The 15,702-nt window shown below is 40.5% G+C and overlaps 1 protein-coding gene across 1 annotated transcript in view; it reads left to right on the forward strand.

Moving 5' to 3' along the window:
- LOC122557789 (EF-hand calcium-binding domain-containing protein 6) overlaps positions 1-15,702 on the forward strand; it is an 89,980-nt gene that overhangs the window by 24,302 nt on the left and 49,976 nt on the right. Inside the window, exons 7-10 of the mRNA XM_043705826.2 lie at positions 30-172; positions 3,311-3,453; positions 5,944-6,140; positions 10,613-10,720. Coding sequence (XP_043561761.2) covers positions 30-172; positions 3,311-3,453; positions 5,944-6,140; positions 10,613-10,720 — 591 coding nt within the window. The remainder of the gene's footprint in view (positions 1-29; positions 173-3,310; positions 3,454-5,943; positions 6,141-10,612; positions 10,721-15,702) is intronic.

Genomic DNA, 15,702 nt, shown 5'->3' on the forward strand with positions numbered 1-15,702 from the left:
CTTTACCATGTCGCTTGCCATTCCAACAGATATGATCCTGACGGTATTGGTATTATTAAAGGAGATGTACTAATGAGAAAGCTTGGAGCTGAATTCAGGAATGGAACAGCACATAACCATGAAGGTTCTGCTGGAAAGTTATCTGATCAAATGAGTTTGGAAGGCTCAGCAAGTAAGTGCCGGATCTATCATGTGAGGGGTTGGGGCAGAGTGTCGAGTAATTAGCACATTGTAGCTCCAAGGCAGTTATGAAATATTTTCTGCCCATTCGGAAATGACAGGATTGGATTGGAGTAAATACAGAAATACATCAGGTCTAGCAGCATTTGCAGAGAGAGAAACAGAGATAGCATTTTGAATCTGTTTGACTTCTTCAGAACTGTCAGGGTTGGATTGCATGCTTGGTTTAAGTCCCACCCAACTTCAAATCATCTGGTTCACCTATGTCCTGTAGGGAACAAAATCTGCTGCCCTATTTTGATCTGACCTACATGTAACTCCAGACCCACGTAATTATGATTGACTCTTAACAACCCCCTGAGATGGTCTAGCAAGCCACTCAGTCATATCAAAAAGCTCAAAAATGTCAAAGGAATGGAACTGGATGGAACATTTGGCTTAACCTGGGCACTGAAACCAAAGCAAACACAGCCTTGTTGACCCTACAAAGTTCTGCTTATTAGTGCCAAAAAGGCCTGACATGATTACACTCATGGACTGATAGCTTGCAATGTTCAAGATGCCACCATCACTTTGCTGGGTCTGTCTTGCAGGCAGCATGCCAAGAGCAACACCCAGAATACCTTAAAAATCAGATCTCAACCTGATAAAGGTATAGCACAGGTGTACAAGCATCTTAGAAAATGGCATAAGCAGAGATGAGCAATCCTACAATGGATGGACAAATCAGATCTAATCTGTGCACCCCTGCCACACCCAGTTGTGAATAGTGGTATTAAACAACCCACTGGAGGAGGAGTCTGCACGAATACCCTAATTTTCAATGATAGGGGAGCCCTGTACATCAGTAAAAATGATAAGGTTTAAGTATTTACAACAATCTTCAGCCAGGTGTCCAGTACGTGATCCATCTTGACAATCTCCAAAGATCCCCAGCAACACAGATGCCAGTCTTCAACCAAATCAAGTCACGCCGTGTGATATCAAGAAATGGTTAGAGGCACTGAATCCTGCAAAGGCTTTGGGCTCTGATAATATTCTGGCAATAGAACTGAAGACTTGCACTCCAGAACATGCTGTACTCCTCAGCCTAGCTGTTCAAGTACAGCTACAACATCAGCAAATACCCAGCAATGTGGAAAATTCCCAGATGTGTTCTTCATATGAAAGGAGAACAAAGATAACCATGCAAAATACTACATAAAATCATCAGGAAAGTGGGGTAGAGGACCATCAACAAAGTGATCAAACAGGATTTGCTTAATTACACTCTGCTGACAATACTCAATTTGGACTCGAGCAGGGCTAATCAGCTCCTGACCACATTACAGTTTTGATTCAACTTGGAAAAATGAGCTGAACTCCAGAGGCTCCTTAAAAAGCATCTTCCAAACCCATCACCACTTCTGTCTAGAAGGACAAGGGCAGCAGATGCTTGGGAGCACCATCTACTGTAAGTTCCCCTGCAAGCCACTCACCATTCTGAGTCAGAAAGATGTTGTGGCTCCTTCAATACTTGGATCAAAATCCTGGAACTCCATCCCTAACAACATTGTGTATCTACCTATGCCAAATGGACCAGAGTGGTTCAGAAAGATAGTTCACCATGACCTTCTCTTGGGAAACTAGGGATAGGAAATGAATGCTAGCCCAGCCAACAATAGCACATCCTGTGAATGAATTAAAAACCTGCTAAAAATAGTATCCAACCTGAGCCCGTCAGTTTCATTAGCATGACCCCCAAAATGTGTCACAATATAGAAGAACAAAGTTTTTTATTCTGCCTTTTTTTTTGGATTTGATGGATATAATGCAGATTGAAAGGATCATGTTATCAACATAATATGTTGAATTCAAAACCACAACATGCAATAGTACATTATTGATTATGATATGACTTGTGACTCAGTAATGCTGAATCTGCATAAATCTCTCGCTAGGCTACAACTAGAATATTGCATCCACTTCTGGTCACCACACTTTCATAAGACTGTGAGAATCCTTGGGAGAATGCAAATGGGATTTACCAGAATAATCCCAGGGATGAAGGATTTTAGCTCCAAGGTTAGGCTGGAGAAGCCGGGGTTGTTGTCGTCCATGGAACAAAGGAGATTGAGGGAAAATTTTATTGAAGTCTCCAAGGTTATGGTGGCATTAGATAATGTAGACAGAAAAATGCTGCCTCCCTTAGTTGATGGTGCACATACTAGGGGACACAGAGTTAACATTTTTGTCATTGCGGGAATGTGAAAACAAATTATTATTATGCAGTAAGCTCACTGCCTTTGAGATAGTGAAACAGAGATGATGAATGCTTTTAAAAGGAAATAGGATGGGTACTGGTGGGAAATAAACTTACTGGCTCTTCGGATACAGCAGGGCCTGGGATGGCTGTTGCAATGCTCGATGAAAAGCTGGCATGGACTTAATGGGCCAAAAGATATCCTTCAATGTCTTTGTCACACAATGACTGCAATGACTGATTCTTAGAGATGGATGATATTTTATTGATTTAGTCTAATTGACGAGACAAAGTGGAAGACTAAACATACGACTCTAGGGTAAAATTGATGATCTGTGTAGAATTGTTTGGAATAGCATAGTCTTCCATTGAACTGTTCTAATGCCTGTATTTTCTCCAGCCAAATAAAGTGATAAGCTGCTTTTGTAAAGTTTGCAAAGGAGAGGTAGTAAGGGATATGTATGAGGTTATGTGTCATCATAAATGTTTGTCATCCAAGATCTAACACATCCATTTTTATGATGTGTTAGAGATCCGGTAATCACGAAATAAGAAGGTATCTTAAATTATTTCAATAAATCAATGCAATTGTTGAAAAGGTCTAATGTATATTTCTGGCATTATTTTTGCCAACGATAGATTCACATGAATGGTAAAAAAAAAATTCAAATGGTAACAATCAGAAAGCCCAGAACCTGATTTTTTTTTTTTTTTGCTAACATTTCTAAAAGATTCCTCAAGGCCTTTGCTGAAATAAAGCTGTGATTATAAAGTGTGAGTAATACAAAACCCAGAAAATCAATTGAATTTCTTCATGAAGCCTTTTTGGGGAGAAGCCACAATTAGATTATGCCACTATCCCAAAGTGTACATTACTGTTCTTTCCAGGACTGACCAGGACCCTGACTAAAGTAGAGCATGAACGGAACGCTTCTCTTCATATTGAAAAATGGCTAAGAGACAAGTTCAGGGAAGGTTATAACCTTATGAAAGAAGAATTTGAAAAATATGACCCAGAGGGAACCGGCAAGGTAAGACAGGATTTTCAGATATTTCTTCAAGGTTTGCTGGCTGGTAGGATAATGTGTGTATGATACCTCTCCTCAGCCCCCACCCCTCCACCCACACCACCAGACCATGTCCTTTCAGGCAAGTAAATGGTTTCTTCCTACAACAGTGGCCAGTAGCAACAGTACCGCACCAGATGGTGAAACTGCTCACAACACAGCAACACTGCAGACTAGGAGCAATAATAAGATATGTGTCTTTTCAGAGAGGGGGGGGGGGGGAGTTCTGGGATGGAGGGTCAAAGGGAGAGAAGGATAAGGAGGATCAGAGGCAAGGGTGGAGTAATTGTAATTTAAAGTGAGCTGGATATTGAATTGTGTCGAAATTTAGCATAGAGTCAAATCAGGCTTGGACATTACTATTGTGTCATTTGAATCTTCTGGCTACTTTTCACATCTGTTTATAACAGCAACAACTTGTGAGTTTACATTGTACCTTTAATGGAATGGAACACCCCAAAGCACTTTACACATATCACTGTCAAATTTTGTTTGACAATAACATTAGAAGACATTAAGCCAAAAGTTGGTTTTAAGGGGTGACCCAGAGGAGGAGAGGCGAAAAAAGGAGGATATTGCGTAGCTCAGGGTTTTGACAATTGAAAGCACAGCTGTCAATGGCGGAATAGTTAAAATCTGGAATTCTCACAAGGATAGAGTTTGTTGAGCACAGAGATCTCAGGGATGGGTGGTGTTGCAGGGTGGAGGTGATCGCATAGAAAGGAAAAGAGTTATAAACAAGGATGAAACTTTTAAAATCAGCGCATTGCTAACCCACAAAAGCTGCGGGCACAGTGGAAACATTGAGTGGAATCAAAAAGTGTGGCGCTGGAAAAGGAAGGGCTTGTGCCCGAAACATCGATTCTCCTATTTCTCGGATGCTGCCTAACCTGCTATGCTTTTTCAGCGCCACACTTTTCAACTCTGATCTCCAGCATCTGCAGTCCTCATTTTCTCCTAGTAGATGTAGAAGTGGACCTTGGTGTAGAGTTAGGGTAGAAGGAATGGTGGTTTGAATGAACTCAGGTTTGCAGGTGGTAGGATGTGAAAGGCTGGCCAAGATTGCATTGTTGTAGTCAAGACATTGAAAAGAGCTTTTCTGGAGCAGATATGTCGAGAGAAGAAGCTGGATATGTATTTGTAGGTCTCAATACCATTGTTGGTATGGAAATATGAATCGGGGAAAAATACAAGCTGATGCCAGAACCCAGAAGGTGATTGTTAAGGGTGCTGCTGATTGGCCAATTCAGGGACCCCTGTCCAACAAATGCAGGGTTGGCTGCCAACTCTAGAGGTCCATGAGGAGACCTTCAGCCCTGAGAGATCAATGACCAACCATCTAAGGTGGAAACTTCCATTGTCGGTAGGAGAAAGAAAAGTCACCAAAAAGTCACTCAAAGTCACATGTGAGTAGTTACTACAAAATTTTGAAACCAAAATTGGCCACGGCTGCCAAGGTCCTCAATGTGAAGGGGAAGCTCTTCCCATGGACAGTCAGTGGCTGAAGATGTGGCTCTATGTGGGAGTGTGGATAGGGGATAGAACACTTTCTCCACCGTGCACCTTTAAATCTTCCCCTGTCACCTCCCTGTACCCCATGCCCCCTAGCCTGGAAAATTCCAGAAGTGCAGAGTGGTCTCAGAAAACTCTTCAGTTGATTTTTTTAGCTACCTGAATTGATCATTCTTCCATGAAAATCACTTGGATGTTGTATCCATGGCAGGTGACCAGCACCCCGGCTGGTGATGGGAAATTGGGTGTCCAACACTTCTGTCCTTATTTTTGTAGACATAGGCATATTTAGCCCAAGGGCAGAATGATGATACTGGGCTGGAACTATGCAGTCTTAGTAATTGTCTGACTATGCGATAGAAATCAGGGTCAGATATTACATGAAGGTTGTGAATCATTTGGTTAAGCAGTTGCTAGGAAGAAAGATAGACTCAAGGGCAAGGGAACAGAGTTTGTCGAAGGGAATGAAGATATTGGTTTCTATCATCCCAATATTTTGTTGCACTCAATTGCAAGGCAGATCTTGTCCTTTGCGCTATCCAACAGTAAAATCATATCTGCTGGATGAAGAGTTACGTTTTTGTATCAGCAAACTTGCACAGAATTTCTTCTATGTAACAGACATGTTGGGTAATTTTCTTGCAGTTGGGATGCATATGTCTGACTGAAGTTATTTGTCTCAAGCTGGCAATTGTGTTATAAATGAACTCTCTGCCAGCACTGCAATTATTACAGGACTACAAACTATAGGTATCCATAGGCAGAACTTTTCTTAAAAGCAGGGTACCATCATATTAAAACTGAGTACTATCACCAACTAGTAAGTACCGTCCAACCAGTTTATATACGTAAAGCACTTTGTACCAAATGTTAACATCTATTTTAAGCCAGGTTTTTTTCTATATAAATTTACAGTATGCTTTTCTCCATCTGCAATACCAGGTATTACACAGAGACTTTCTGGCAGTCCTGGCAATCTTTGGCCTCCACCTGAAAGATGAACATTTTAACCTGTTTTTGGCAAGATGCAATCTTGAAAACAGCAAATCTGGGATCAAGTACATTGACTTCCTCAGAAACTTTCAAGATCGAAGTGAAAAGGGAATTCCACATAAAATCTTGAACAACCCAAAGCACAAGTTAGTGGTTCCTCTCTCCTGACAATGTGCTTTACTCTATTGCACTACCATTCTGATGCACCTCCATATTTCTAAAGCTAGAGAACCAAAGAAAGTCAACTTTGAAAGAAGCTGACTCATCCTCAAAATTACTGTCAACTCGACAACAGAATTGTGAGAACAATCCTGAGACGTAAGCTGTGGCTGTACAAACCATGGCTTTGCCTATTTTGAGACAGATAGTGAACATATATTGCAATGCAATATATGATTAATGCAATGCAATGCAATATCTTGATGAAGGGCTCTGGCCCGAAACGTCGATTTCCCTGCTCCTCGGATGCTGCCTGACTTGCTGAGCTTTTCCAACAACACACTCTCAACTCTGATCTCCAGCATCTGCAGACCTCACTGTCTCCTATATTGCAATGCAGTTTTATCATGTCAGTAAAAATGGAGAGAAGGGTCTGGTCTGTAGATTAGATTCCCTACAGTGTGGAAACAGGCCCTTCGGTCCAACCATCCACACCTACCCTCCAAAGAGTAACCCGCTCAGACCCATTTCCCTCTGACTAATGCAACTAACACTATGGACAATTTAGCCTGGCCAATTCACCTGACCTCCACATCTTTGGACTGTGGGAGGAAACTGAAGCACCCAGAGGAAACCCACGCAGACACAGGGAAAATGTGCAAACTCCACATGGTCGCCCAAGGCTGGAATCAAACCTGTGACCCAGGTTCTGTGTTGAATTTTATCAAAAGATACTAACCTGCTGACTACTGATGGGTACCATAGCATCAATTAGTTACATTTGTATTTATGTAACATCTTTTCAAATACTAAAGACTTCCCAGAACATTTAAAAATGAGTATTAAGAAATGGATTCCATTTGAATTCATCACTGATGTTGTCCAGGAACTGGCAGTTAGCATTTTCCACAAAGCAAGATGTCCCAAACAGAAAAATGAATGACCATATAATCACGTTTTTAAAATTATGTTATTGGTCAGAATATGCGGGGAGTCCCTATTCTTCTTTGAGGCATATACCTGGGTCTTTAATATCTGCACAAACAGGTAGACAAGAACTCAGTCACAGTTAAGAAAAATCATCTCCGACAATGAACCTCTGGGAGGCACCTCTGCATTAACAATGATGCATTCTTGGCTGAGAGTTCAGACATCCATTAGAGTGTTGAAATAGCTGTGCCTCAGAGAAAACATTTCTTGATTGACAACTTTGGATTTCTAATCTATCAATAGTACGATATTTATTTACATAAGATCCCACACGCGCCCTCGTTTGCGATTTACTCGTTCATATAGTGGTTAGTATCCCTGTCTGTCACGCGGGAGACCGGGTTCAATTCCCTGATGAGGAGGATCTTAAGGGGTGGAACAGTGGCTCAGTGGGTAGCACTGCTGCCTCACGGTACTGAGGACCCAGGTTCAATTCTAGCCTCAGGCAACTGTCTGTTTGGAATTTGCACACCCTCCCTGTGTCTGCCTGGGTTTCCTCCGGGTGCTCCGGGTTCCTCTCACAGTCCAGAGATGTGCAGCTTAGTTGAATTGGCCATGTTAAATTGCCCATAGTGTTCAGGGATGTATAGGTTAGGTGCATTAGTCTGGGGAAATGTTGTGTAGTAGGGTAGGGGAATGGGTCTGGGTGGGATACTCTTCGGAGGGTCATTGTGGACTTGTTGGACCAAATGGCCTGTTTCCACACTGTAGGGATTCTATGATAATGGGATTTCAAGTACTTGCAGTTATTGCTATTGACACTTTAAAAGACCTGGCTGATTGACACCATTATTGACCTGAATGGAAGTAGCATTTTTTTTCAAAAAAATTACAAGTTATGAAAGATTGACTTTTTAGCAGTTTTTGACACAATCTACTGTCAACGATAGCATTTATTAATTATATGCAGAATGTATAATGGGTGAATTAGCATGGAAGTGCCATACCTTTTTATGGAGGGCATGAGAGCCCATGGAAATGAGTAGAGCAGCATACATTAGTACAGAGACAATGAGAGGCTTTATGGTTTGGGTGGGGAGTGGGTGAGAGCTAGAGAGCTGGGATGAATTTTCAGAGCACCGAGCTGGACCATTAGGCTGCTTCCCCTCAAGGCTGGCAGCATCTGTGACAGCCTCCAAATTCTTTATGGGGTCAATGTGTTCAATTCCTGTTAACACCTACCCTCCTGGACTGTGGGCAGTTGCATTGAACCAGGACATTTCCTAACTCCTGCTGCAATCTTTGAAGATGGAAATCCAGGCCATTATCTTTAACCTTGCACACCTCTCCCTGTCTAGTTCATTTGTGGCTTGCATTTTTGCTTGAGAGGGGGGATTGCTTAAATAGTGCCACGGGAGCTGTTCAGACAGTTTAGCTGTTAAATTGAGTTTTTGTTTAGTATCTCTGACATCTTTTATTATAATGCCTTTTAGTAATACATTCTTGTCCATTTAGATAATGCCCATTTAGATTCAGACTCAAGTGGGATTTGAACTCACAACATGAAAATAGCCATCTCACAATGGAGGTAACAGCCTCCTTTTCAGTTCCCACTGCAACATATAGATCCTCAGAGCATTGTTTGGCATCCAAATGCATTTCATATTGATTCTTACAGGTAACAGTGAAATTGCCGCAGTGAGGGAGGCTCTGTCATTAGCAAGAGATGGCTGGTACTGAGTTTAACCTGCAGGTCACGTCTCCTCAGGCAAGGGGTGACATTGAGAAGGCAGGACCTTTGTGGTGATTTCAGCCATTACAGGAACTGGATCTGCTGCTGTTAGCATCACTTGCTAGCCACCCAGATAACTGGGTTAACCAACCCCACAGCACATGCAAGTAACTTTCTCTCAGTTATCACACTCTTGCCTTTGAATCAGAAGTTTCAAGTCTCGCTTCAGAAGCTTTAGAACATACTGTAGACTGACACTTCAGGACTGAGGCAGCTGCACATTCTGTGATGCCACCTTTTAATGAGATATAAAATTGATGTTCCGCTTTCAACCTCAGGTACATGTAAAAGATACCATGGCACCCATTTGAGGAAAAATAGAGAGTTCTTCCCAGAGTTTAGTCAATACTTGTTCCCATATCAACTTCACTTAAGAAAACATTTCATAGGATATGGATTGTTAATTGCATTTGAGAAAGAGGGGCTTGCTCAGCCACTTTAGTTACAAGTGAACCACAATGGGTCTGGAGTTACATTTCAGCCAGGGTGGTAAAGACGGAGATCGCCTTCCCTAAAGGGCTTTGCTGAATGGGATTGGGTTTGTGACAATTGATGGCAGCTTTGTATTCATCATTACTGAGGCTAGCACTTAATTTCAGATTTATTCATTACAATTATTACAGGAATTTGCCTCTATATTTACTTGTGGTGTGATTTGAACCCAGAGTATTAACAAGGGCTTCTACTACCCTAGTGAGATTACCACTGTGCCACTATCTGCCCCAGTTGTACCTAATTTGACTGCCCCATTTTGTACATTACAATGGTGCTTACATTTAAACTGCATGTCATTGATTGTAAAGTGCTTTGAGATGTCCTAAGGTTGTTTAAATGCATTTTTTTTTCTTCAGGCAGAAAGGTCATCCCAAAACACTTCACAATCATTCAACATATCTTTTTGAATTAACGACTCTTATATCATTACTTCAATCATAATTTAGTATCAGAACAACAGACCAACTCCAGGATATTATCAATAGTCAGACTGGGTATGGAGTGGATCACTCATTAAGTAAATTGATATCAATGACTAACAACTGTTCTAAACCTAAGAGCAAGCGATGCCTCCCAATATTTTCCTTATTCATTTATGGGATGTCGGGACCACTGACTAGACCAGCATTTATTATCCATCCCTAATTACCCAGTTAAGAGACAACCATATTGCTGTGGGTCTGGAGTCAACAGATTTTTTTTACAACAATGGACAGTGGTTGCACATTCACCATTCGGCTGTTTCACTTTAATTTAGACTTTTATTGAATTCAGATTTCACCATCTGCCAATGTGAAATTCAAGCCTATATCCCCAGAATATTAGTCAGGGTTCTGGATTACTAGCCCAGTGATATTACCTCTACACCATCACATCTTCTGAAATAGTACTGTAGTATTCCAACATTAATTCTGCAGGAATATTTTCAGATAGTGGCCCCAGTGAAAAATTGAAGCATTTCCTACATTTGTCTTTCTTACATTTGTGCAAAAAATCATATTTCTAGAAACTGTGAAAATATCTGTACACTTGATATGTGGATCAGAATTGCAGTTATGATTGGTTGTCAATCCATATGAGGAATTCCATCCAGGAATTCCATCCATACTAGGAATATGGTGAAAGATGAATTTCTACTTTTCAAGAAGCTGCACATCTGCTCAATATTTTAATGGAATAAATGAACAGTTTTACTACTTTACTGATTTTGTTTGATTTATAAAATATATACTTTATTTCTAGGTTCAACTGTGAAGGGAGTGTCAGTCTGTGCTCCACAGTAACTGCAATTGAAGCAAAACTGACAAGGCTCTTTCAGTCAGACTTCCTGGCCCTATTAGCCACCTTTCAGTAAGTGCATAATTTCTCTTCATTGCTTTGAAAACTCATTTAACCCTTTTGCCAGTTCAAGTGTATCTGCACATGTTAAAGAATATGTAGCTCAGTGCATCCACATATTAGGTAAATGCATTAAGTGTTTTATAAAATGAGGCTGAAGGTAATGCATTTTTTATAATTTCCAGGAAGCAATTTCACAAATTCTCAGAATTTTCACAGCACTAGCTTAACGTTATAAGGTATAGGAGCTGAGTTAAGGCTTCAGCCCATTGAGTCTGTTTTGATCTGTTAATTCTCTACTGCACTTTCCTGCCTTGTCCCCATAATCATCGATTCTCGTTATGATTACAAATCTGTCTATCTCAGCCTTGAATATACTTAATGACCCAGCTTCTCCAGCCCTCTGCAGTTAATAATTCCATAGATTCACAACCCTCTGAGAAAATAAATTCTTCTTCATCCCTTAATTCAGATTTCCAGCATCCACTATTTTGCTTTTATCCTCCTCATCATCTTTGTCTTAAGTGGGTGACTCCTTATTTTGAGATTATGCCCTCTGGTCCTAAATTCTCCCACAAGAGAAAACAAGCTCTCGGCATGTATTCTGTTAAGCTGAAGAATCTGATATATTTCAATGAGATTACCTTTCATCTAAAGGTTCATTCTTCTAAATTCCAATGAGGATAGGCCAAACCTCTCCTCATAACAAAATCCCAGGATCAATATAGCGAACCTTCTCTGGACTATCTGCAAAGGCAGTATATCTTTCCTTAAGTAAGGGGGCCAAAATTGTTCTCAGTATTCCAAGTGTGGTCTAACTATGGATTTTGAGCAAGTTCCCTATTTTGGTACTCTATTCCCTTTGAGATTAAGGCCAACAATCCACTATTACCTGCTGAACTTGTTGCAGGCTTTGATTGATGCATGAGAACCTTAAATCCCTCAGTGCGGCAGCTTTTTGCAATTTTTCTCCATTTAAATAATACTCAGCTCCTCTATTCTTCCTGCCAAAGTGTAATATCTCACGTTTCAGTTTTGCCAACTCATTTAACCTGTCTGGATCTCTCTATAAACTGTGTGTCATCCATCATTACTTCCTATCTAATTTTTGTCATCTGCAAATTTGACAGTAGTACAACCACTTGTATCATCTAAGTCATTAAATATTGCAAATAATTGTGGCCCCAGCAGTGAGCCCAAATGGCAATCCAATTGTTACAGGTTGCCATCCTGAAAATGCCTCTCTTGTCCATGGTTAAAGAATTGGTTAAGAAGATGGAGAGTTAAGATGAGGTGGGCATTCTCAGGATGGTAACCTGGGACCAATGGTGTGCCGCAGGAATCGTGCTGGGGCCACAATTATTCATGAAATGTATTATTAACACGGACAAGGAAAGTGAATGTACTGCAAAGAATTTGACAAATGACAAAAACAAGTGGGAAGGCAAATGGTGAGGATGACACAGAGACTGCAGAATGATATAGACAAGGTAAGCAACTAGGAGAAAACTTGGCAGATGGAAAAATATGAGGTCATGCACTTTGGCAGGAACAGTAGAGGAGCTACTAATTTAGATATTATTTAAATTGAGAATGATGGCAGAAAGCAACAGAAGAGGGATTTGAGAGTTGATGTCCACGCATCACAAAAAGAAAACTAGCATCCAAGTTCAATTGGTAATAGGGAAGGCAAATGCAATGTTGGATTTTATTTCAAAAGGAATGGAATATAAAAGTAGGGAAGCTTTCCTGAAACTGTACAGGGCACTAATCAGACCACAGATGGAATGCTGTAAATAGTTTTGGGCCCCCTTAGCTAAGGAAACAGACACTGGCATTAGTGGCATCCAGGAAAGGTTCAGTTGAATATGGTGAAGGAATTAAGTACCATCACCATTACTAGAGAGGTTGTATTAGACAATTAGTATTAAACCAATGGGACGAAAGGCAAATAACTCCCCTGGCCCTGATGGCTTACATCCTAGGGTTCTCAAAGAAGTAGCTACATGCACTAGATGTAATTTTCCAAAATCCGTGGATTCTGGAAAAGTACCAGAGATTGGAAAACTGCAAATGTGGCAGCCCTATTCAAAAAGGCAGGGAGGCAAAAGGTGCATAACTAGGCGGATTAGCCTGATATCAATTGTTGGAAAAATGTTGGAATCAATTATTGAGAAAGCACACTTGATTGGAATATGATTTTCCAAATGTTCTAATCAAGCAGAGTCAGCATGGCTTCACGAGAGGGAAATTGTGTCTGAGTAATTTATTAGAATTTTTTGAGGAAGTCTCAACCACAGTACTTAGAGGGGAACCAGTAGTTGTGTTGTATTTGAACTTTCAGAAGACATTCAACAAATTATATTACAAATGGTTAAGTCATAAGATGAGAACCCATGGTCTTGGCATGGATAGAGAATTGGCTAATGGCAAGAACAGCAAGTGAATTGAATTGAATGATTTATTGTCACTTGCATTTTAAAATGAATAATACAATAAAATACAATGGAAAAACTTCAACTGTCGCCACAATTTGGCACTATTTTAAACAGTTTAAGAATAAAAAGATATAGCTGAAAGAGACTCTGTCTTTATTCCATACTCTGTCTTTATTCCAGCTCACCAATGACACGTGTGCCTTTACCCCTCCTCCACCACCTTGCTGCTGCAGCGGACTCACCAATGTAGGAGGTGTCACTCTTTAGGCACTATTTCTTCACCACTGGGCCCACCTTGGTATTATAGACAAAATAAAAATAAAAGAAAAAATTTGGCTTAATTATAGCTATCAAATTGCTTAACAAAATGATATAAATACATTAACTAAAACTAATTAACTGTTCCAATATAGTAACACCCCAAAACACATCCTTGGCAAAGGTAAATTCAGCAAAATAGATTGTCTCGCATGCAATTCTAGAGGAAGAGAATCCCAGCTTTTAGCTGTAACAGAGAGGAATAAGAGTTTGCACATCCAGCTTCAACATTCCAGCAACTGCAGAAAGCTAAAACCTAAAATTCCTGGTTCCGTGTGGGCGTGACCCTACCCATTCAGGCTGCTTCTATTGTTCCATCTTTACTTTATTGGCTTTGAGTAGATTGCTTGGTGCCTCTGTACCAATCTTGCTTCATAAAACACATCTCATAACTGTCTCAACACATTGTGCTGGAGTACAATTCTGCTGCTGTTGATTGCCCACAGTGCCTTATGGTTGCCCAGTCTTGAGTTGGTAGCTGTATCCCACTTCAATCTACACCATGGAGGTTATTCTCAATGTGAAGGCAGGATTTCATCTCCATGAAGATTCTTACTGATACTGTCATGGACAGATGCATCTGCAGTATATGTTTCCCTCTTATTGGTTCCCTCACCACCTGCCACAGACCCAGTCTAGCAGTTATGTCTTTTTGGACCCGGTCAGCTCAATAAGTAGTGCTGCCACCGAGCATATTCTTGCTGGACATTGAAAGTCCCCACCCAGAGTGTATTTTGCACCCTTGCCACCCTCCGTGCTTCATCCAAGTGTTGTTAAACTTGGAGGAGTACCGATTCATCAGCCATGGGAGGACAGTATATGATAATTAGCAGGAGGTTTCCTTGTCCATGTTTAACCTGAAGCCTTATTTTAAGAAAGATATCTATTAATTGGAAGTAGTTTGGAAAAGCTTCACCAGGATGATCCCTGGTATGGAGAGATTGTCTTATGAGGAAAGGCTAAACAGGTACTTACTTACAATTAAGAGGTGATTTCATTGAAACATATAGGATTCTTAAGATGTTTGACAGGGTAAATGCTGAGAGAATGTTTCCCTCATGGGAGGGTCTGGACCAGGGGGCATAGTCTCAGAATAAAGGGGTTCCAATTTAAGACAGAGATGAGGAGGAAATTGTTCTCTCAAAGAGTTGTGACTCTTTGGAACGCCTTGTCACGGAGAGCTATGGGGGAAGAGTCCTTGTGTCTGTTTAAGGTTGAGACAGACGGATTCTTGATCAATAAGGGAATCAAGGATTACAAGGAAAAGGTGAAATGCAGGAAAATAGACGTGAGGAATGTGGGATCCTATTGAAAGGCAGAGCATGGTTGAGAGGCTGAACAGCTTACTCCTGTTCCTATTTCCTATAGTCGAGGCTGATTTCAGGTATGTGGTACCATCTTATGAGGAGGGTTTGAGTAGGTTTGAGAGACTACTTTGTTGAAAAGTATAAGATTCTCTGGGTGGATTGACAGTGTAGATGGGGGAAGGTTGTTTTTCCTTGTGGGTGAGTCTAGGACCAGAGAGACTAATCTCTGAGTAAGGTGTTCCATATTTATGACAGAAGTGACCAAGAATGTCTTCTTTCAGAGGATAGTGAATCTATGGAATTCTATACCATAAAGGACAGTTGAGGCTGGTTGTTTAGCATTTGAAGGCTGAGATAGACAGATTATTTAACCAGTAAGGGAATCAAAGATAGTGGGGAAAAGGCAGGTAAGTAGAGTTGAGGATTATCAGATCAGCATGGTCTCATTGAATGGCACAGAAGACTAGATGGGTTGAATGGCCTACTTCTGTTCCTACTTGTGGCCTATCCCAATTCTCTATCTGTTATTAGTTTGCCAATCTTCTATCCATGCTAATATACTATCTCTAAAACAATGGGCTCTGTTCTTATTAAGTAGCCTTACATATGGTATCATATCGAATGTCTTTTAGAAATCTAAATATATTGCTTTTACTAGTTGCCATTTTTTTATCCTGCTTGTTACCACCTCAAAAAATGCATATCAACTTTGGCAGTAATGAAGCCCTACTGAGTCCACTTGATTGTATAATATATTATTAAGTGCTGTGCTGTTATATCCTTTATAATTGACTCTAGAAAATTTCCAAATAACATGCTAAGCTAATTGGCCTATAAGTTTCTTACCTTTCTTCCTGTTTCAACAACGGTGTTACTTTAGTACTTTTCCAATTCTCTGGGACTTTACAAATCTAGCGATTCTCAAAAGATT

This window comes from Chiloscyllium plagiosum, unplaced genomic scaffold (assembly GCF_037043375.1).
Source record: "Chiloscyllium plagiosum isolate Xiang-an unplaced genomic scaffold, Cpla_swu_hap1 HiC_scaffold_2, whole genome shotgun sequence".
Lineage (NCBI taxonomy): Eukaryota > Metazoa > Chordata > Chondrichthyes > Orectolobiformes > Hemiscylliidae > Chiloscyllium > Chiloscyllium plagiosum.